This window comes from Lithobates pipiens, unplaced genomic scaffold (assembly GCF_037356315.1).
Source record: "Lithobates pipiens isolate NorthernLeopardFrog02 unplaced genomic scaffold, aLitPip1_a1.2 Scaffold_23, whole genome shotgun sequence".
Lineage (NCBI taxonomy): Eukaryota > Metazoa > Chordata > Amphibia > Anura > Ranidae > Lithobates > Lithobates pipiens.
This window is the reverse complement of record NW_027507785.1, coordinates 225436708-225461055: the sequence shown is the minus strand read 5'-3', so window position 1 is coordinate 225461055 and position 24348 is coordinate 225436708. Positions and strand designations below refer to the sequence as shown.

General features: G+C 41.5%; 1 protein-coding gene across 1 annotated transcript in view; it reads left to right on the top strand.

Annotated features, from left to right (window-relative positions):
* Window positions 1-24348, top strand: part of PLPPR5 (phospholipid phosphatase related 5) — a 431124-nt gene that overhangs the window by 304621 nt on the left and 102155 nt on the right. Inside the window, exons 4-5 of the mRNA XM_077452875.1 lie at window positions 14563-14739; window positions 14843-14962. Coding sequence (XP_077309001.1) covers window positions 14563-14739; window positions 14843-14962 — 297 coding nt within the window. The remainder of the gene's footprint in view (window positions 1-14562; window positions 14740-14842; window positions 14963-24348) is intronic.

Sequence of the window (24348 nt, the reverse complement as noted above, 5' to 3'; positions counted from 1 at the left end):
TTAAATCGTTTGTGAGGGTTAGCTATTGGATTTGATAGGAGTATGGTGTTTGTACTAAAGGAGCAGCTGTCAGAACCTGAGGGAAGGTTTTTATTTATCAAGGCTATATCAAGGCTGTTCAATATGGAATGTACCTTTGCAAACATCTACTCCCCTAATAGCGAAATCAGATATGTTTTTGAAGAAAACCCTGAAAAGGTTGTTGGAATTTAAACAAGGGAAGCTTATTGTAGCAGGAGATCCTAATATGTGCATTGACTTGAGAATGAACTCCTCCACAGACTCCAGCCATGCTCCAGTACAAAGGCAAAATAAAGTGAAGAGATTGATAATAAAGTGCCAGCTGGTGGATGCTTGGAGGATTAGATTCCCTGAGGTCAGGGATTATACTCGTTTGTCCTCAATCCATGGGTCATACTCAAAGATTGATTACATACTAATAAATCACCAATTACTAATCTCTCTGAAAGATGCTGCTATTAAGACCATCACACTCTCTGATAATGCCCCAGTAGCGATCCAGCACCTAGAGAAATTACTTGGAAACGGAATGATTTTCTCATCCAAGATCCTAAGGTAATTGAGAAGATAGAACAGGAATTGGAGGTGTTTGTTTCCATTAACGATACACCAGAAACTTCGCTACCCACTTTGTAGAAGTCACATAAGGCCCACATAAGGGGCATATCAATAGGCATAGGAACACAAACAAAGAGAAAAAAATTAGAAAAATAATTCCCTTTTTGGAGAGTCCCAGGAGTTAGAACAACAGACCAGGCCCAAAGGTATCCCAGAGAAACAGGAGTTAACTGAGAAGAAATGGGAGTTAGCAGTACTCTTGGAACAAGAGATAAAACATGCATTTCATATAGTCACGAAGGAGAGGTATTAATGGGGGAAAAACCTGGGAATTGGCTGGCAAGAGCAGTGTGTGGAAAAAACGCATCTTTTATGCCAAAAGTCAAGAATGACAAAGGGGAAATAGTGCATTCATCCCCAGAAATTGCGAGGGTATTTCACTCATACTATAGTCAGCTTTATAATGTTGGACAGAAAGAGGGAGGGAAAGAAGGAGGGCCTTGTAATGCGAGAGTATCTTCAAGGAATAGACCTCCCAACAGTCCCTAAAGAGGAGTTAAGTTAAAACACCTAGAGGGTCCAGTCATGCGGGGGGGGTTGATAAGAGCAATAAAGAACATGGCTCTGGGGAAGAGCCCGGGACCCGGTGGGTACTCAGTTCTGTATTATAAAAGGTTTCAAAACCTTTTGGCCCCCAAATTATGCAAATATCCAAATGGGCTTGGAGAGGGGGTGAATTTGTCATTGTTGGCCTATATAACCCTTATTTTTAGGGAGGGGAAGGACCCTGCGGCCCCTACGATAATATGTCTTAAACACAGACATAAAGATCTTTGCCAAAATAATAGCAGAAAGACTGAGCGCGCACTGCTAAAGTGCTGCGTTTGTGAGTAATGTTTTAAAGTTTTAATGAGGAAGTAAGCCGTTTCTGATATACAGAGAGCACTAGATTTTGCCTTTTCCATTCCCATGTGCACTGGACCCCATTGAGGCAATTTGTACTGGCTGGTATCCAACCCATCAGCCGGAGGCAGCACAGAAAGAATAGGAGTTCCATGACCAGCTGATCCGTTTGTATCCCAGAGAGGTAACCTGCTTTTTCTGACCTTCTGGTGAAACAGGGGTCAGAACGTGAAGTGAGAGGCTAGGATATTGAAGTGGAGGAGTGCACTTGCATTTCCAACGTTTATGCACTGGTGGTGAGTTGTGCATTATTTGTACAGAAGACTCTGAGGATTATTTTTTTGCATTGGAACTCCCACTGAGGGAACACGTGTATTTCATTATTGTGTATTTTTCACTATTCCCAGTCAGGGAACATGAATATTTGATTGTGTACTCACTATATTGCAAGTTACTCACATATTCTTATTTAAGGATTTATTGGGAGTTATTTAGGAGGTGCCGCACTGTTTTGTTATGTATATTATCCAGACATCCCAACTTGCAAAAACTCATTTCAGGGAGGTGGCAAAGTAATTTCAGGGAGGTGATGCAATGCAACGCAACGAGACCCCCCTCCCCCAAACATTATTATATGTGTGAAGATTTTCTGTGTGTGTGTATAATGTCACTCACATGCAGCCTATGTCACACATATACACCTCATATCAATCACTCACACATAGCCGATAGATGATCAGAGACTGCAGATATGGTCAGAGACTGGATACATGGTACAGGAGATGGACACAGACTGCAGACATGGTACAGGAGATGGTCAGAGACTGCAGACATGGTACAGGAGATGGTCAGAGACTGCAGACATGGTACAGGAGATGGACACAGACTGCAGACATGGTACAAGAGATGGTCAGAGACTGCAGACATGGTACAAGAGATGGTCAGAGACTGCAGACATGGTACAAGAGATGGTCAGAGACTGCAGACATGGTACAAGAGATGGTCAGAGACTGCAGACATGGTACAAGAGATGGTCAGAGACTGCAGACATGGTACAAGAGATGGTCAGAGACTGCAGACATGGTACAAGAGATGGTCAGAGACTGCAGACATGGTACAAGAGATGGTCAGAGACTGCAGACATGGTACAAGAGATGGTCAGAGACTGCAGACATGGTACAAGAGATGGTCAGAGACTGCAGACATGGTACAAGAGATGGTCAGAGACTGCAGACATGGTACAGGAGATGGACAGAGACTGCAGACATGGTACTGGAGATGGTCAGAGACTGAGTTTATGGTTGAACCCAATGTAAAAGTATATAGTATTGCAGGGCTGTGCCACTCTATTTAAACCAGCTCTGCAAGATCAAGTCAGTAATCCTTCTTTGAAAAGTACAAACAAGTGACAAGGCAGCAGCACATTTCATTTCCATTATAAAAAAGCTCTTACAAACAGTGATCTGGTCAGGATTAGTGGAGGACAGTAAATAGTTACTGGGTCTGCAAAACTTCTAGCCTGAATCAGCAGTAAATCCTTCACAAAAACATCAATCTATGCTCCACACACAGAACTCTGAGCTGAAATGGTTAAGAACCAATCATGTGTGACCCGTCACTGGACACAGATTGCTGGCGGGGCTGCAGCAGCTTCCAGAGATCTTATCAGAGTGTATAGCTATAAAGACAAAGTAAGGAGAGAGGAGGAGGCTGATCACCTTGCACTGCCTGAAGGTATACATTTCTGGAAGACACTGGCCATCCACGTGGCCAGCATTACATGTGACTGCAGCATTCCCCATGATCTTGTTTACATTCAGCCTGAGATGTGTGCTCAGTGCTGCAGGATTTGTTTTGCTCTGGTCATACCTTCTGCTATGTCCTCGGGCTTCAGGTACTGTGTTGATCAGTCAAATGTGGCGGGCTAGAAAGGGGGAGGGTTACACTCCATCTTCTGCATGACATACCTGTAGCCACTTGCTCCTCCGGCCCTCCACTGATTTCCTCAGCAAGCCCCGCCTCCTGTTCACAGCACATCCCCACCGAGGAAACTAAAAAAAGTTCCAAAGCTCCTAGCAGCTGACAGCGGCCCCAAAGTGACATGCTTAGCCGCCGAGATTGTCTGGTGCTCACAGGTGTTCAGGAGCATGCAGTCAAATGTGGGAGACTCCCCCAAGTCGTGTTATTATCGTGAAGTCTGTATTATCAGGCATGTAGGATCTCACAAATAGCAGATTGGATGTATAATAAGGAAGGAAAAAGTTGGGTGGAGATTGAATTGGCACAAAGTAAGGTGGACTTAGGTAAGATGGTATGGATTCCACGATGATATAGAGAATTAGCTAGTAGCACAAACGCACTGACCAGAAGCACTTTTAGGATATGGGATGGCCTTTGTAGGCTATACCACTGGGCATATAATGCACCTTTAATTTCATTATTAGACACAAAGTACTTTAAACCAGGGAAAGAGGACTATATATATACTTTGTTAGATGGGCAAAAAAAGAGATGGTACAGTTACAAGATGTGATGAAAGGGAATAGATTGTGTACGTTTTTTGAAATAAGACAAAAAATGGGGAAGTTTGCCATTAGACAGATGGAGGTATATAAAATGACAGCACTTTTTAAAATCACTACCAAAGCCATTGTGGGGGACAGACAACCTGCGGCCAATACAGAAGCTGTATTGCTCCCCCCTGTGCATAAAGCAAAGTGTATCCAAAATATATAAAATACTGGTAAATGAGGCAGAACCTGAAACTAGTAAAAGCAGAACTTTGTAGATGGATGATCCTTCAAAGGAAATGTATCACACGCAGATATTAACATTACACTCCTTTATTTGACATTGTGCCTTCAAAAAAAAACAATGGCTGTAGTTAAAAAGGCAAAAAGTGCCTCATCTTCATAAAAGATCAAACCAAAAACATGCACAAAGCATAGAAAACATCATAGAATCATTGAATACATCCCTTAGGAATCCCTCCATGGCATAATAGATCCAAAAGCCACCCAACGGCATAATGACTCCGATATACCCTGATATTAAGAATACAGAGATTTGATGTTCATAGAAGTATGCTATGGATGGGATACAGGTATTAACAGTTTTATGTTTTTTGTTTAAGTGCTTGTTCAGGAGAAGGGTGTTCACAAATATGCTATATTTAGCTGGAGTCAGGCACTTGGGAACCTAAAGATCACGCAAAGCCCAAATCTATAAATCCACTCTGCGTGTTCCAATGGAGGTAAAGGGAAGATTAAGTCAGTGTATATAAATCCAACCCAATGGAGGGTGTTTCCACAAAAAATAAGCCAGTTTAGAAAGATCAAGTTCTGGCCCAAACAAATGCTCCCACAGCATACGGGAGCCCCATATATGGTAAAGTAATTAGTTAGGAATTTCATGTAATGCAACCAAGTTTATGCTCCCAAAACACAATTGAGTCCGGATGAACGCTGCTCAACCATTCACAGGAAGCTTTGTATAGTATGAATGAATACAAAGCTTCCACTGACTGAGGCAGAGATAATGACATAATTCGTCCATCTCTCTGCCTCAGCCAATTAGAGGAAGCTTTGTATTCATTAATTAATACAAAGCTTCATGTGAATGGCTGAGCAGCACTCAGCCCAACTTGACTGTGTTTTGGGAACAGGATGGGAAGACTCTTTCACAGCTCTGTATACAGTATGTAGCTGATGCTACATCCAGATTATATAGCACGCCCAACAGGCACATCTGTCAGCGAAGGGAATAATTCATTTGTGTCAGCCTAGCCTAAACACACTCTTTAAAAGCAGAGTAAACAAGGAGCTAGGCTTTAATATATAAGCATAGCAAAACAACTGTCTGGCTCCTTGTTTGCTTTGTCTTCTCCCAGATTGAGCACTGATGTACAGGAGATTGCAAGGGTCAAGAGGCTGATATAAAGTCAAATTTAGGGAGTAGTTTTAGATACATTAATTTGCAATAAGTTTGCATTACTGATTCAAAGGAACAAAGATAAACATGAAACAGTGCATGTAAGTTTATATGTTGATTTTTATATATTACATGTGCTGTATTTTCAATGTGAATTTTGTGTTACATGTGCATTTCAATATTCGATTTGTAATCCATATAGTGAATAAAAAGATGGACTCAGCTGTAAAGAGTTTGGGTTGTTATTTATGTTGTACAATAAAGTTATAGAGCTACTGTAGATTTTCAAGGTAATTCTTTTTGTGGTGACACCTTATTAATTTCAGCTCAGTGTCAGCAATATACTTGCAAGATTCTGCTTTCAGTCAATAGCAATGCTGATAGTTTGTTATCTGGTCTTTAAAGTTACTGTGCAGCTCTGTTGACCCAAGACATAACCTTTTTTTTTTATTTTGCTATACTTTTTCCATACTGTTTTTCAAGGTAGTTTCTGTAAATCAAACCATGATGAGCAATAGAGGAAGCTGCTCCATGTGTGTTATTTCTAATAACAGCCCAATGCAGCTGTAAAAATGTCTAAAAGAGGACTCTTCTGAAAGAGGTCTACAGTTAGGCAAAATGTGGATGAAACCTATTAGAGAGGTGTGACTGGTGGACGGGTATTTGAGCCAAGCCTGTCTTTCATTTATTTCACACCAGACTTGAATGCAGTGTGCGTCGATACTTGTATGCTATAAAGTCAGTTCTTGTTAGGAAGGACCTGTCCTCAACTCCATCTCCTCTTGTCCCCATTCTGGGAAAAAACGCATTCACTCCAGGCACTTATGACCCTTTATTTGTAACCTTTAGAGAGGCAGGCATCTATTGATATCCATCTCATTCTCAATCTTGAATGGATCTCTATGGATTCTCTTCACTCCGTTCCAAGTCTGGCCTTTTTGGGATGGGAAGCTCAAGCGCTTCCTATCCACACTTCCTCCAGCAACCCAATTTGAGCTCCTTCTTACCTCATTCAAAAGAAAATGTTTACAATCGGTACCAGCTAGACCCATTCTCGCTCTATCCTATAAATTGCCTCTGCAATAGGACCTTACCTCTTTCACACTCTTTTTTAGAATTCTGTGAAAAGGATCTCCATCTTACTGTTACAGCCGTGCAAATGGATCCTCTGTCAGCAAAAAATACCATGGATCTGGATACAAGTTTCTTACACAATGATACCTGACACACCAGATATGCCATAGATTCTTCCCAAATATGTCCACTTGCTGTTGGAGAAGTGGTCACAGTATAAGTGATATACTTCACATTTTCTGGTAATGTCCAAAACTTGATAGATTCTGGATCCAAGTCCACACTACCACGCTACTTCAAAAATTCACTTTTCACTTACACCCTTAAAATAAAACTCACCATGTCTTTACTCACTATACGCTATTGCCTGCACATGCTGACTGAATGTCAGTTTTCTAGCAGGAACTTTCAACAGAAGTTGGTCTAACAATAGGCTTCTGTTGAACAGAGAACAGTACATACATGCTGAAATTCATCCATTTGCGGCTGAACCAGGTGAATTTCGGTACGTGCATACCCTGCTTTAATCTATTAAAAAGTAATTGCAAAGTCTTGTTTAAAAAAAAAAATGTAATACTTACCTGCTCTGTGCAGTGGATTTACACAGAGTAGCCTAGATCCTCCTCTTCTCGGGTCCCTCCTCATTGTTAATGGCCCCTCCCTCTTGTTGAGTGCCCCTACAGAAAGCAGCTTGCTATGGGGGCATCCAAGCCGAGCCACAGCCTGTGTGTCCATTCAGACATGGAGACCTGACCCGACCCGCCCCCTTTCTCCCCTGATTGGCTAACTGACATTGATTAAAAACAATTTGCAATGCCTGGATCTACTGCTCTTAACTGTTACCAGTGTAGCAAACGTACATAGGTGTATTATCAACCTTTCAACATGCAGTAATTACCACATGGTGCAGTCCACGTGACCAAAAAATGCATATGAAAAAAGGGGAGAAAACCTTTTAAGAAGGCCACAACTGTGGGACACTACAGTTGAATTCAATACATTTTATCATAGAAAAAGCACCATAAATATGAAAAACAACAACAGCAATTCTGGTGTAAACCCTCCAAATCATGCATTAAAAAGATAACGTTATTTTAATGTTTGCTTTGGAAGGTTTACAGAGCCTTTTTAGGTCATCAGACCTGGCAGAAAGCAAACAGTCATCTAGGCCAAATTCCCTGTTAGATGTTTTAGGGAAGCAATTATCAATTTATGATATAAACCTAGCACCACACTCTTTTGTTTCATTATATCTTTAAAATACATTGATATTGTCACTACTCCTATTTTTACTATTAGCGGTGGTGGTAACCATGGAACAATTGATTCTGGTGCCAGTAGTTTCAGCAACGTATGGTTAGCCTGTGGTTTAAAGGATGCTGATGCAAGAGAGGTGTGCATACAAAAAAAGGTTAACTTTACATTCAAGACAGTAAGGGTTAAAAGTTAGAGAGATTTAGTGTGAAGGTTACGGTTACAGGAAGGATTCGTGTGGGGTTTAATGTTAGGTTGCAGGGAAGATTAGAATTATAAGGAGTTAATGTTACAGTGACTTTTAATCTGAGAGTTACAGGTAGGGTTGCAGAGAGGCTTATTGTAGGGGAGAAAGAGAGCATTAGCGTAAGGGAAGGGTTATTAGGGCTGGGCCTATGGAACCCAGGCAGCACTTTGAGAGGGGCAGCAAATTGAACCATGACCGCATCTCCTTCTCTTCTATTTACCCAGCAAATTGATGACCAAAGTTTTATTTCCAGCAGTTTTGTGTGTCATGATGACAACTGCCTCCTGCGGCAGTTCCGCCTGCCCCTATACTACCCTAGCCTGCCCCTATTCTGACCTAGCCCATCTATATACTACCCTAGCCAGTCTATATACTACCTCAGCCTGCCCCTATACTGCCCTAGCCTGCACCTATACTACCCTAGCCTGCCCCTATACTACCCTAGCCTGTCCCTATGCTACCCTAGCCTATCTATATGCTACCCTAGCCTATCTATATACTACCCTGTCCATATACTACCCTAGCATGCCCATTTACTACCCTAGCCTGCCCCTTACTACCCTAGCCTATCTATATACTACCCTGTCCATATACTACCCTAACCTGTCCATATACTACCCTAGCATGCCCATTTACTACCCTAGCCTGCCCCTTACTACCCTAGCCTGTCTATATACTACCCTAGCCCATTTATATACTACACTAGCCCATCTATATACTACCCTAGCCTGTCTGTATACTACACTAGCCTGTCTATATACTACACTAAACTGTCTATATACTACCCTAGCCTGTCTATATACTGCCATAGCCCGCCCCTTGGAATTTAGCATAATGGTATGTCAAATAATTTTGCATAAAGACAAGGTGCTGTTGCATTGAAATCTGACTTCCTGATACATTTAATTTTCTTTTTTAATTATGATTTAAAAAAAAAGGATGTGGGGGCCTTTTGGTGGGCATAATTATTTTGGTGGGTAGGGTCAGCATTTTATTCTTGGACCCAGGCAGCACAATGTCTTGGGCCAGCCCTGAGGGTTAGGGCATAGAGAGGGTTAGTATTAGGAACACAGGGAGTTACGGTTATAGTAAGTGTTATGCCCCGTACACACGGTCGGACTTTCCGACAACAAAACCATGGATTTTTGTTCCAAGGATGTTGTCTCCAACTTGCCTTCCATACACACGTTCACACAAGTGTTGGGCAACAAATACAAACGTAGTGACGTACAAGACGTACATGCTATCTCCATTCTGAACGCTAGTTATATCTCCGGCTCGTACTTGATTCCGAGCATGCGTGGACTTTTGTCCAACGGACTTGTGTACACACGATCGAAAAATTGAGAACCTGCTAGCCAACATTTGTTGGCGGAAAGTCTGAGTGTTAGGAATACGGGGAGAGCTAAAGGAAAGATTTGTTTAAAAATTACAAGGGGGATTATTGTGAAGGTTAGTTTTACAGGAAGGGTTTATATCAGGGAAACAGGGAAGGTTACTAGTAGAGTTAGAGAAAGGGTTAATATAAAGGAAAAACTAAGGATTAGAGTGAGGGTTATTTTATGGGTTACAAGGAGAGTGCATTTTACAGGTACCATATAAATCTAGTTACAGAGTGTTCTGCAACAAAATGTAAGTGCTGAGCTCAAACACTGAAAGGAAATGTATTGGTAGTAAAAGTAATAGTTGGCTTAGCTTTAGGTGGGTTAAAAGCTTACAGAGTTAAGTAACAATTGATCTCTAAGCTATCTAGGTAAAATTAAAAAAAGGTTAAAAAAGTTTTAAAAATGTAGAAATAAATCTGGATGACAATGTTTTTTAACCACTTCAGCCCCGGAGGATTTTACCCCCCCCCCCCCCCCCTTCCTGATCAGAGCACTTTTTGCGATTTGGCACTGTTTTACTTTAACTGACAATTGATGTCCTTTTTTTTCCCCCACAAATAGAGCTTTCTTTTGCTGGTATTTAATCGCCTCTGCGGTTTTTAAGTGTTTATTGATCGGTTTACGCAAAATTGATAGCATCTACAAAATAGGGGATAGTTTTATGTCATTTTTATAAAAAAAAAATTTTTTTTAGTAGTAATGGCGGTGATCTCTGATTTTTATTGAGACTGCGAAATTATGACGGACACATCGGACATTTTTTACACTATTTTGGGACCATTGTCATTTATACAGCGACTGATGTTATAAAAATGCATTGATTACTGTGTAAATAACACTGGCAGTGAAGGGGTTAACCACTAGCGGGCAGGGAAGGGGTTAAGTGTGTCATAGAGAGTGATTCTAACTATTAGGGGGCTGGGCTTTAACACACAGGACAGTAATCCCTGCTCTCGATGAAAGAAAGCAGTGATCTCTGTCCTATCACTAGGCAGAACGAGGAAATGCTTTGTGTACAAAAAGCATTTCCCCATTCTTCCTCTCGGTGACATGATCACAGGCACCCATTGGACATCGAGTCCACGGGAACTGCAGTCACGGTCACGGCGACTGCGGCGAGCCTGCTTCTTAAAGGGGCCTTACCCGTATGCCCTCTTGCCTACTAGCGCCATTCTGCCAACGTACATCGGCGTGCGCTGGTCGGCAAGGAGTTAATAGCTGTATGTTACAATGTAGTACGTTAACATATACAGTAGCAGTAAATATTGTATCTTGCTTATATTTAATGGGTAACTCCACTTTTGTGGTGGAAAAAGGCAAATAAAAAAATAATAATAATATAGCGTATACAATTGTGACACAAGTCATATTGTAATTGAATGTTATTAAAAATGACCTTTCCTTTTTAACCTCTAGAGATCCGCGCTATAGCCGAATGACAGCTACAGCACGGACCTGCTTTGCCGGGACTATGTCTATTGACGTCGTCCCATGCACAAGTGGCCTGAGGGGCGCGCGAGGCGCGCTCTGTAATCAGCGAGTCTATGAGACTCACCTGATCATAGATCGGAGCAAGGGGTCGATCTCGACCCCTTACCACGTGATCAGCTGTCAGCCAATGACAGCTGATCATGTGATCGCAACAGAGCCGGCAATCGGCTATTTTTCCTCCTCGCGCTGACAGCGCGAGGAGAAAAAAAAAGCCGATCACCGGCGGCCGTGAGAGGGACTTCAGTCCCGATCACAGCCAGATCATCAGTGCCCACCTGCCCCCTGCCAGTGCCACCTAAGTAAGGGAAAAAGTGAAACTCATCAGTGCCACCCATTAGTGCCCACAGTGCCACCCATTAGTGCCCACAGTGCCACATATCAGTGCCCACAGTGCTATCTATCAGTGCCCACAGTGCCACCTATCAGTGCCCACAATCTGCCGCAAAAACAGTGCTGCACCTCAGTGCCATATATCCGTGCCCATCAGTGTCATCTACCAGTGCCCATCTGTGCCCAGCAGTGCCACTTATCAGTGCCACCTATCAGTGCCCATCAGTCCCATCTATCAGTGGTACCCATCAGTCCCATCTATCAGTGGTACCCATCAGTGCCCATCCATGCCAATCCGTGCCACCCATCTGTGCCATCTTATCTGTACCCATCTTTGCCCATCAGTGCTGCCTTATCTGTGCCCATCAGTACTGCCTCATCTGTGCCCATCAGTGCCACCTTATCTGTGCCTATTAGTGCCACCTTAACTGTGCCTATCAGTGCCCAACAGTGCAGCCTATCAGTGCCCACCAGCGCCGCCTCATCAGCGCATTTCAATGAAGGAGAAAAATGACCTGTTTGCAAAATTTTATAACAAACTATTAAACATGATTTTTTTTTGCATCTTTTTTTGTTTGTTTAGCAAAAAATAAAACTCCCAGCTGTAATTAAATACCACAAAAAGAAAGCTCTATTTGTGGGAAAAAAATATATAAAAATTTCATTTGGGTACAGTGTAGTATGGCCGCGCAATTGTCATTCAAAGTGCATCAGCGCTGAAAGCTGAAAATTGGTCTGGGCAGGAGGGGGGTTTAAGTGCCCAGTAAGCAAGTGGTTAATCTGCAGCGCTGTAATTTTCTGTAAAGTGCAATGCAATATGGCTACCTGGAGGTGTTCTGTACACAGAGTGTGTACAGAACGCCTCCCAGAAACATAATTTCCTGCTTTTGTGATTGGCTCTTTGATTTTCCCAGAAGTCTACACAAAGATACAAGTAAGATATAAGGCATCCCGTGCAACAAAAATGTAATTTTTGATGAGATACTCCCAATAGGAAATCATGTCTAAATGGATGTAGACGCTGAAATTTTCCTCATTAGAGCCCTGCTGGTGCAGCAGCTGATTGATAATTATGAAACCACTCCCATTAGATTCCCTTTCCTACATGGACACAGACAAACACAACAACAATAAAAGGCAGGACTCTGCAAAAAAGTTTGTTAAAATCCTTGTAATGTACATACCTGTAGATCATGCAGAGGGGAATGTTTTTTTGTCAACAAAAGTGGAGCTACTTTTTAAAGTATCCTTGAGAAAATAATAGAGACTGTCATTGCTGAACTGCTTTTGAACATGCTAGGTGCCTGGCTTTTTCTGACTGTTGAGTCACAGACTCAGAAGAAGCATGACGTAAATAGTACAAGAATGTCTTACCTCTATGATTTGTCAGGTCAGTTACTGAGAAAGTATTCAAGACAAAGCATCGGCATGCCACCCAGGGAACTAACATTCTTAGAAGAAGAGGTCAGCAATGACAGCCAACATAATTCTCCAATGACAGGTGTTCTTCAAGCTGTGGCCTTTGTCTGTGAAGATAATGCAGCATCCGACTAGCAGAAAGACACTGACATCTTGTTAGAAGAAAAATTGATTACTTCCTATGGGAAAAAGTCTTGCTGCTTTCACAGATCAAACACCAAATCAAGAAACAACACAAAGTCCAATTATTTCACCGGCACCAATGGTTCATCTGCAGTGTCAGCAATAGCAATTATATATTACGAACAGTATATGCAAAAAGTCTCACAGGTCCAGCATACTTTCTCAAGCCCTGCAGTTTTCTTATTCTTTTTCCCAGAAACGTCACCCCTTGTCCCTGTTGTAAGCACTTATGCCACGTACACACGATCGAAATTTCATCAAGCAAAAGACCTCTGAGAGCTTTTCATCAGAAAATGCGACTGTGTGTAGCCTCCATCTGAATTTAGCTGGCCGAATTCCCGCCAGCAAAAATTTGAGAGCATGTCCTCAATTTTTCAGATGGAAAAACTTTCTATCGGAAATTCCGATCGTGTGTATGCAATTCCAACACACAAAAACTCACGCATGCTCAGATTCAACTACAAGATGGAAGGTATTGGCTACTAGGTAATGAACTTCCTTTATCTAGTCCCGTCATATGTGTTGTACATCACCGTGTTCTTGATGGTTGAAATTTGGTGTGACTGTGTGTATGCAAGACTGCTTGAGCGAAATACCGTCTAAATTCCGTCTGGAAAACCACAGAGCTTTTTCCGACCAAAATTCTGATCATGTGTATGCGGCATTAGACATTATATAATAGACTGCTTGTTGCAGGGAAGGTGGTGTCCCTAACAATGTCTCAGGTGTGTTTCACTGGAATTTTCGTCTTCGACTTTGAATATTTACAGGAATGCCAAGACAGCTGTGTTTACTATTAAAGCACTGGTTATTAAGATTGATTGATCTTACCTAGCTGGGAGTACAAGCGAGGCATTGCTATACAAAGGCCAAAACATTTTTTAAATAGATAAATTCAAAGTCAACATTTTTTATTAGACAGTTTTACATCAAGTCTAAGCATTGCAATATATGAAGATTGATATAAAAGATGGTAGTGATAATTACATCTCTATCAACACAGGTCTAGCGTATGTAAACTGTTATCCTTATTGAAATATGGTCCATTGGAAGATCTGACCATATTTAGATGTGGGAATGCCATTCTCTAAAGCTTGGCACATTGTTCTCATATCGGAGGCAGCTAGTTACCTCTCCTATACTCCTACCATTTGCTGGACATTTTACAGAACTACAGCATGGTCATGATGCATCTCCACACCTGGACTCAATCAGCAGTGCTTAAACAGTCAAGTGGAAAGATAGCGCTGGACCCCTAGGTTTATTTTACTGTTAATGTTATCTTCAAGTGGTTGTAAAGTCAGAAGGTTTTTTATCTTAATGCATTCTACACATTAAGATAAAAAGCCTTCTGTGTGCAGCAGCCCCCCTCAGCCCCTCTAATACTTACCGGAGCCCCCTCTCTGACCAACGATGTCCACGGGTGTCTCAGCCATCTGGGACTCTCCCTCCTGATTTGCTGAGACACAGCAGCTCCATCATTGGCTACTGCTGCTGCCAATCAAAGTCAATTAGCCAATCAAGAGAGAGAGGGCACAGGGCCGTACCACAGTTCCGTGTCTGAATGGATACACAGAGCTGCAGCTCAGCTTGGGTGGCCCCATAGCAAGCTGCCTTACTGGCAGGATCACTAGATGAAAATAAGAAAAAGAAAGCCTAAAAAAGAAGACTAATGCAGCCACCACATCTAAGAATTGGTAAGCTGCAATGTAACAAATGTGTGCTTTTGGGATTACACTCTAATACTCCTTTTTTTCTCTTTTGAAGATGTATATCACCAGCACGGTTAAAGCCAAAGGGACACGGCTCGCCAAACCTGTCTTGTGCCTGGGCTCCATGTGTTTGGCTTTTCTTACTGGAATAAACAGGGTGGCGGAATATCGCAATCACTGGTCAGACGTCATAGCTGGCTTTCTCATCGGAATATCAATAGCAGTGTTTCTGGTATGTATGTATTTTCTTACACAATTGGGAAAATGTACTTAGTATGAGTGCTTCTTTGTATTTATATTAAATGCAGCCTCTAATATTTGCTTGTTTAATTCAGGTTGTTTGTGTGGTAAACAATTTTAAAGGAAGACAAACAGAACAGGAAAAATCGCCAATTGACAACTTGGCGCAGATGCCAATGATCAGCATCCCACGGGTAGAAAGCCCCTTAGAAAAGGTAATATAATTTCCCATGTCTAAACCGTAAAGTTCTTGACCTGCCTGCTAAGACATATCAGTGTTCATCAGGTAGGTCATTTTCATTCTGTACGTTAGTGGATATGGTTATTTGCACACACATTTACAGGTATGGCCTCATAAAAGGTTGCACATTTATGTAAAGGAACCAAGGGAGAAGTTAGCAGCCATTATTGAGTAGGAAATACTGCAATGCAAAAGCATACCCTGTTTCCCCAAAAATAAGACCTAGCGTGATTGTCGGTGATGGCTGCAATATAAACCCTACTCCCCAAATAAGCCCTAGTTAAAGTCCTTGTAGGTCTTATTTTCAGGGTAGGGCTTATTTTTGGGGAAAAGGGGTAGGTCTTATTTGGGGGTAGGGCTTATATTGCAGCCATCACCGTCAATCACGCTAGGTCTTATTTTCGGTGAAACAGAGTAGCATCCTGTACCAGCCAATCAGAATAATTTCATCATTCCAAATCAGAAACATGTCATTCACTCTCCTTTCTTTCATTCGATGGGCTGCATTGAAAATAGCTCTATGTATAAAGCAGGCCCCATGCTGCCTCCAGCAGTGCATTCAAGGTTTAGGTTGAATTCAAACAGAGTGCGGTCACAGACGTTTTACTGCACTGTAAAATGCCTGTCACTTCAAGGACATACAGAAAACAATTGTTTTCTGTTTGCTCTATTTACACTGTAATGCAGCCTGTTACCACCGCCAAATACCAATTTTTCCTTGGAGAGCAGTCTTTAAGTGCTCTTAACACATAAATACCAGTTGTCCAGTAACATGTATGTGTAGCATTTGGGCATGAGAACCCACCCTTTTGCACTCACACATATGTGTTGGCCGGTCAGAAATGGGTTTATGTGTAGGTTTAACACCCCTCATGAGTGTGGATCGGGTTAATATTTAGTACCAATAGTGGTAACCCCAAGCCACACTCGGGATTGCACCGGAGTATACCTTGTCCCCAGGGTCCTGCGATATCCTCCCGCTGTATCATACACCAGATGTATCACTTCCAGACTCCATTCCCTGAGAACTCCGCAATGCAAGGGGCAGAGCCCAGCGGCAAATTCAAAAAAGTACCAAAAACCATAACACACAATACATTGTAATGTGTAGATTACATTACTGTATGAAATCATGTCACCTCAGTTTTGTCCCTAGTGATTTGTCCAGTGCCCTGCCTGCTCTTTTACCATTCTTTCTGAGTGGTAACTTGAGAACATCCATGGCATCCAAAAAGCGTGCCTCTACATCAAAGGACGTTTTAGACCAGCTAGAAAACAGCGATTGTGAATTAGAACTGAGCTGCAGTGATTGGTGGGGAAATTTGTCACCAGACACTGAAAGTAATGACAGAAACAATTCTGCGACTGAGCTCAGTGATGTGCGAACTTGGTGCTCTAATGACTGAGGTATGGATGGCACAGCACTGAGCTCAGTCGCAGAATCGTCGCTGTCGTCACTTTCAGTATGATGACTAATTTCCCCACCAATCACTTTCGCTCAATTCTGCAAGGGATTCTAATGCGCGATCGCTGTTTTCTAGATGGTCTAAAAACGCTTTTGACGTGGAGGGACGCTTTCCATAGTCCTGATTGTGACGTCGGACTTTGTGCAGTCCCATCTTTCAAAAATGTTCATACCCGGGATGTTTACTAAACCAATATGCAGTGTCTAGTATTACAGTGACTAGTAATATTGCACCCTTGTTTGGACAAATTTCAGTGTTTTTGATTTGATTACATTATTGAATACAATTTATTGTTATTATATTATTATTTTTAATAATTATTTATAGTTATTTATTATATTATAATTTATGATTTCGTGTTTCAAACTTTATCATACCCGGGATGTCTACTAGACTCTTGTTTGGACAGAATGAAGTGAGGTATTCCTAAGAATTACATGCCTACAATATAAAACAACAAGTTTCCATGGAAATCAATGTGACATTCAAAAATCAGACATAATCATACCGCCGGGAAGGTTAAAGGATTTGCGTATTTTTTAATGTTGACCTTTAAGCCACAAGAAAAGACCCTCTCTCTGCTGAATGTGTTTTTCTTTTTTTTTTTAATGAATGAATACTTCTTCCCCATAGCAATGTTTAGATAATTATGCCCTTTTTAAACACAAACTTGCAAACTGGCCTTCCAAAAGACCAGAAAAGATAACAAGATCTAGTTTCCATAAACATTCATAGAGGTTTGGAGCTATGTTCAGGTTTAGGGACTTTTTTGGGGGGGGTTCTCAGAATCTACTACAAATCAAACTGTGCCCAGTTCACTCATTACTATTATTTTATTTATTTTTTATTATTTTTTTAATTATTTTTAATATTATCTTTTTTTTGAAGCAGGACTTTGCTTTCTTAAAGTGATTGTTTTTTTTTTTTTCATTAAATAAAAAAGATATTATACTTATCTTCTGTATGCAATGGTATTGCACAAATTGGTCCCTTACTTCCTCTGGTGCTTCTTCATGCCAATGTCCCCATAGAAAGCCCTGTGCAGGGCATGCATTAAGGTAAAAAAACATTTCGACTTTAGAAGCTTTTTACGTAAAAACAAAAAAAACTGTGAGCAGCACAGCAATGACATCAACAAATCACACTTTGAATCTCGGACTAGGAGTAAGAAGCAGCAGTGCCTTATGCCCTGTACACACGGTCAGACATTCTGACATTATCTGACGGATTTTGTCCTAAACTTGTGTTGCATACACACGGTCGGACAAAGTTGTTGGAAAATCCGATCGTTCGAAACGTGATGACGTTCGTTCATTACGACGGGACTATGTTGAGGCTACTAGCCAATAGCTTTGGTCTCGTAATTTGATCTGAGCATGCGTGACACTTTGTCCGAACGGAATTCTCTAAAAACGATCGGAAAAAGTCAGATCGGATTTTTTTGAGATCCTGCTCTCAAACTTTTTCCGTCGGAATTTCTGACGGAAAAAGTCCGATAGAGCCCACACACGATTGGATTTTCCGACAATATAATCCGATCTGACCTTTTCCGTCGAAATTTCTGACCGTGTGTATAAGGCATTAGATCTTACGTGACAGATATCCATCTGTGAGGCATGAGGCTTAAGTCACAGGAGTGCCTAGGCTCAAACACATACCATAAAGTGCACTGCTTTTTTCAGGAAGCTTTCAAGACATGGGTACATTTTTTAGGATACTACTACACAGGTAACGTTTCTAGATGTGCCTATAATATAGAAAATTTTTGCTTTCAGAGTTAATTTCCATTTTTTATCCTAACTGTAGAATTACCCTTTAAGAATCCTCTTATATATGCAGATTATACTTTTTGCATGTAAATCAGCAGTGCATTCTGTTGCCATTTTAAATAACAATCATCAGCCACATTGACTCCTCTCTGGTAAATTCTTATTTACAGCCCTTGATCAAACATATAATCCAAAATAATTATTCCTGTAAGAGGAATGACAGCCGTTTCAATAGATGCAGATAAAAATATGCAAGTAGTTATCTCTTGAGAAAACTAGCACTGATGCGGAATTTTAAAATAGGCTTCATCAAGACCGGTAGCATGGCAACATTATTCTTGCTGTATTTATACAACACTATTTTAAATTAAGGCTGCAGTGCACACCAGTGGTTAAGGTAGCCAGTGAGAAGGTCTTATAGATAACTATTTGACCTCTTTATCCCTCAAAAAAAAAAAAATCTGCACCTCCAGCACCAACCAAAAGTCCTTTGGTGCTTCTTGAGAAAGACCAGAAAAACTGGAATAGATTTGCAAAAAATATTGTTTCTGTCTTATCCATTCAGGGATACTGGAATTTTTATACTGCTGGGTTACACTGCCGCCTACAGGAGAAATGGACACTGCATCAAAAAGTTGTTGGCTAGCACAGGATAATCCTGTCCACATTCATCATGCCTCAGTGTTTTTGCTAGTGTCCTCAGGAGGGTGGTGGACATGTCTTCTTCAGCTGTGCTGTTCTCTGTTTGTTAGGAATATTTTTTCTACTATCAATAGCTGCTGGTAGATTCATGCACTGACCAGGTCTCTTCTGACACTTTTTTTTTTACATCTAAAAATCATTTTTTATTCCTAGATATTTACTTAGAACCCCCAAACATATATTTAAACATTTCTACAGGTTACCAGTTTTGAATTACAGAGGAGGTCTAGTGCTATAATTATTGCTCTCACTCTTCTGATCGTGGCGATACCTCACATATGTGGTTTGATTTTTTTACCGTTTGTTTACCGTTTTCATATGCATTCGCTACTCACGTATGCGTTCACTTCTGCACGCGAGATCAGTGGGACGGGGCACATTTAAAAAATATATATATTTTTTTTAATTTATTTTAACTTTTATTTTTATTTTTACACTATTCTTTAAAAAAAATTTAATTGTGTCACTTTTATTCCTATTACAAGGAATGTAAACGTCCATTGTACTCGGCTCTCACTTGGCTCTCAGTTGGCAGTCACACACACACAGTACCGCCTCCGCCATCGGCATTGGACCAGCTTCTGTGATAGACAGAAAACTGGACCAATGCCAGTGGCGGAGACGGGACTGCAGGAGGGACGTGGGAGACGAGTGAAAGCCCAGTAAACAGGAGATGGCGGCTCTGTGAATTCCGGCGGCGCTTGTCCCCCTCCTTCCCCTCCGAGGTACACTATCGGTGTATAACACGCACCCATGATTTGCCGCCTATGTATACCAGCAATGATTAAGACCTAACGGCTGAAATGCATTGTTATTTCTTAGCTATTTTTCACCTGCATTTAATAAAGCTGCATGCATTTTTAGCCAATTCAGTGATGCTCACCTTTTCCCTTTTCCTGATTGTATATGGAGGTTGCGGAGACCTTTCCAGTCTGAGTGCCCGGTGTTTGAAATAGATGATCTCTCTCAGGAAATAGCAGCTCGGTCACACCTGTTCCAGTTGAATCAAGCGGCTCCTTCGGGGGTGGCACTACATTTGCAACTTTCTGCTGTGAGCTCTTAGCGGGCTTAGGTTAAGTTGATGTTTTTCTCATTTAGGCACTGAGGTTACCTATATGGTATTTCCACAGTAGCATATGTAGTTAGTGTATTTGCAATTTTGTGTAAGAATTATGTTCTTTTATTCTAGGCTTACATATGAACTTTACAAGTTGCACACATGGGGGAGCTCTCCTCTTTATCTTTCTGCAACTGGCCAATCAAGGAAATTGTTGCTGTTTAATGCGGAGTTCCACCAAAAGTGGAAGCTCCACTTACCAGTCTCCTCTCCTTCTCTGGTGCCACATTTGGCACCTTTAGGGGGAAGGGGGAACAGATACCTGTTTTTGGAAGGTTCCAGTCCCCACTTCCAAGAGATCTCGCCATGGCACGAAGTTTGCCCCCCCCTCCTTACCCCACAACGGGCCATTCAGATGCGCTTTGTGCGTGCTCAGTAGGGGTGCTGGCTGTGAAGCCAAAAGTCTTCACTGCAGGGTTCCTTTACTACGAATGGCAGCTGCAGCACCAGAGAGCCGATAAAAACATTGGCTGGGGTGCTGACATCGCTGGTTTCCAGGAGAGGTAAGTGTCCTAATATTAAAAGTCATCAGCTACAGTATGTGTAGCTGCTGACTTTTAATTTTTTTGCTGGGGGGCGGAACTCCTCTTTAACTTTCCTGCCCCCTTCTTCTCCCTGGCATTCGATGATTCAGCTATTCGAATCCTAATGGAAAGCTTGTGACCCAAGAGTTTGAGTCTGTCAAAAAGCTTGGTTCTGCCCAGTCACCACATATTCCAGCACAGCGTCTCTGAGCCTTTAAGAGCAGAGGTACCAAAATAATGTAGTTCAACATATTACAGACCACAGACAGCTCATACTTGTGACTTCTACTTTTGGGTCTCCTTTTGCTATTGTAAAGCTAATTTGAATTTAATGTGCAGTTGTTCCCAAGCAGCATCACCTCTCCTTAAACAGATGTTGATGATGGATCACATTCAGATTGTACTCTATGCTAAAATAGGCTGAGTAATGGATCATAGTCAGATTGTACTCTCTGCGAAAGCAGGCTAAGTAACAGACCATGGTCAGATTGTACTTGGTGAGTTTAGTTGTACAATCACCCATAGTTAAAGTACTTTAGGTGTTGTCTATTTTTGTGTAAAGCTGTTCTTATGCAGTTCTACCCACCCTTACGCCACGTACACACGACCGGACTTTCCAGCAGACTAGGTCCGACAGAATCAGTCCATTGGACAATCCGATCGTGTGTGGTCTAAGCCGATCATTTTTCATAAAAAAAATAGAAATAGAAATAGAACATATTTCAAATCTGTCCAACTGACTCAATTCCTATTGGGAAAAACGTTCGTCTGTATGCTGGTCCGATGGACCAAATTCGACGCAAGGGAAGCTATTGGCTACTGGCTATTGAACTTCCTTTTTTAGTCCCATCTTATGTCATCACGTTCAAAACTAACAGCCTTTTGAGCAGACTTAGTCCGTTTGTGTGTGGGCAAGTCCATTCGTTCAGAAGGTCCGTCTGAACTCTCCCGAAAGTCAGTCGGGAAGACCATCGGACCTAGTCTGCCGGAAAGTCTGGTCGTGTATACGCGGCATTAGGTAGATATTAACAGTGCCCAATCACTCTGAGTGACCAATTAATTCCCTTTTAGCATTGCTTTGTGGCTACTATGTTTTTTTTTTAGTGGGCATAGTACTGGACAGAGCTCTGTTGCCTGCCTCCTCATTGGTATTGTAGTATATCTGGACATTTGGGAGAATAGTTTGGGTCTTAACCCTTAGCTGGTTTTGTTTGGCACCACACTTGCTTAGTCCATTTTTGCTCTTGTGGGAAAGGGGCTCCTGGTTCAGCTTTCTGCTGGGGACCACCTCTGACCCATAGATCATTATTATCCATTTTCCCCTCCTCCTCTGCTAAATCTGACACAGACATGTTGGACTTCTCAGGTCAGAATTCCTATGTGGATCTGTTATTAGATGTGGACTCTATGCCCTTTCTGAAGGGCTAACCGCTCAAGCAGATTTTAGTCTACAGCTATTGGATCTACATCTAAGACATTTTGCCTTCATGTTGTGTCACTTTCACCCTTTAAATTAATAGCATCGTTGACTCCTTATTGTACATTTTCAAACTCTTAAATACATGTGGAGAAATGGCTGTAAATCCAAGTTGATTATGAACCTTTACAAAAGCCCACTAAAATGAAAGGTGATAAACGATTATGAAGAAAATCTTTCCATGTAAGCTGTACCTCATTAGCCACATTCACAGCCCTCTCTGCTCGAGAGCCCTCTGAAGTACACAGAGTAAAAAGTATTTCTCAGTTTCCAGGAGGCAGGGGGCAAGGACCTGACTGGAGAGAATGGACTGCACCCCCTCTACATTGGCCTTACTGAGAACATGCACATTGCCAGTTCAGTAAGGCTTTTTTTTTTTATACTTAGCTTCCCCCTTTAAGCACATGATCATATAAGAAAAATCAAACTCTGACAAAATAACTGGTCACTAAAATGTTTCCAATTTTAGTGACCGGAAATTTCAAAGCTGAAGAGCCCATTTTTTCAAGAAATAAAAAAGATTTGTATTTACTATATATGCACAAAACATCAATGTGCAAAGTCCAAACACATATGTTGTATATAACTGTAAGGCCGCGTACACACGGGCGGATTGTCTGCCCAACTTAGTCCGCTGAACCGTGTTTCAGCGGACAATCCGCTCGTGTGTGGGCTTCAGCGGACTTTTTCAGCGGACAGTCTGACGGACTAAGTCTTTCGGAATTTCCGTAATTTTGTCCGTCCAAACTTGGTTTTGTCCGTCCAAACTTGGTTTCAGCGGACAGTCCGCTCGTGTGTAGGCAAGTTGGACAGACTAAGTATGGCGCATGCTCAGAAAGGATTTACACTGCCGAAGGTTGCATTGCAGTGTATTGGACGTTGTTTTTCTAGTCCCGTCGTACGTGCTGTACACGCCATCGCGCAAGCTTTCAGCGGACTGTCTGTTCATCGTGCGTGGTCAAATCCGTTCATTCAAATGTTGGACGGACTGTCTGTCGGATTGTCTGACGAACTTAGTTGGGCAGACAATCCGCCCGTGTGTACGCGGCCTAACTATAACAACAAAGACAAAGAGAAATGTAAATCTACAAGGTGACAGTGAATATGTAAAAAAAATATATATATATAATACATAACACAATAAAGGGAGACAGATACTTGTCAGTTACATATAGCAAAGAAAATACCCATGTCCTATATAAAAAAAAAAAATGTAGTAACAGTACAGATAAAATAAAAAAAACTGCACAAATACAGCAATCACATAAAAATCAGGTGTCGATACAGGGGATATAGACTCAAAGATTTATTATAAACAGCATCAGAAAAACCTCTATGGAAGCGCTTAGGGCTCTGTGTCCATACACTAATAATAAAAAACTGCTATGCTGATATCATGAAGAAGTCGATTCCACTGGAGTAATGTAATAAGCATCAAAAAGTTTATTCAACCATGTAAATAAATGCATATGCACAAGTCTGCATGACTGGTGCAAAAGTGCAAAAGTTACATATTATGTGCCGACCGTTAAAGATGGTGTAATGGGCCCTAAACTGTAATTTACCAACTAGTGTAAAACACTGGACACATACTTTGAGGATTAGAAAGCACCATGTGTCTGAATTAGGCTGGATTCACACCTATGCATTTTTAGTGCTTTTTGCTTTTAGCAGATTTGTACTAAATTCCATTTACCATGGTTTCCTATGGAACAAGTTCTGTAGTGCAAATCTGCAAAATGCAAAAAGCACTAAAAATGCATAGGTGTGAATCCAGCCTCAGAGTGTATTTGAACCCTGTCCCACCAGCAGTCTGATTAGGTTCGCCTGTCCGTTTTTCAGGTAGACCTGATCAGACCACCCATTATTCTCCATGGAGCCGATGTCAGCACACATGAGTTTGCTGATGCGCGCCAGCATCCGATCTGATCCGGTCTGCTAAAAACAGACGTCCAGCAGATCAGATAAGATGACAGTCAGATGGAAATGGACAGGCAGGCCATTTCCATCCAACCATCCCATAGAGGAGCAGACACAGACCTGTCATCCGCCTGCTCAGCGGGGATCAGCAGAGAGAACCCCTTCACTGAGCAGGTGGATCCTGCTCTGTCTGAAAGAGGCCTTCAAGTACAGAATCATATTGTTTTGTTTAGTAATCTAAATCATCTTGCAACTTGGGGTGAATTTACATGGTTAATGACCATGCTGAAGACAAGTTGATTCAAATTTATTTAGTTTTCAGTTTATGTAAAATGTCACTCATTTTGAAAAAGAGAAGCAAATTGAATATTGGAAGAGATTTTTT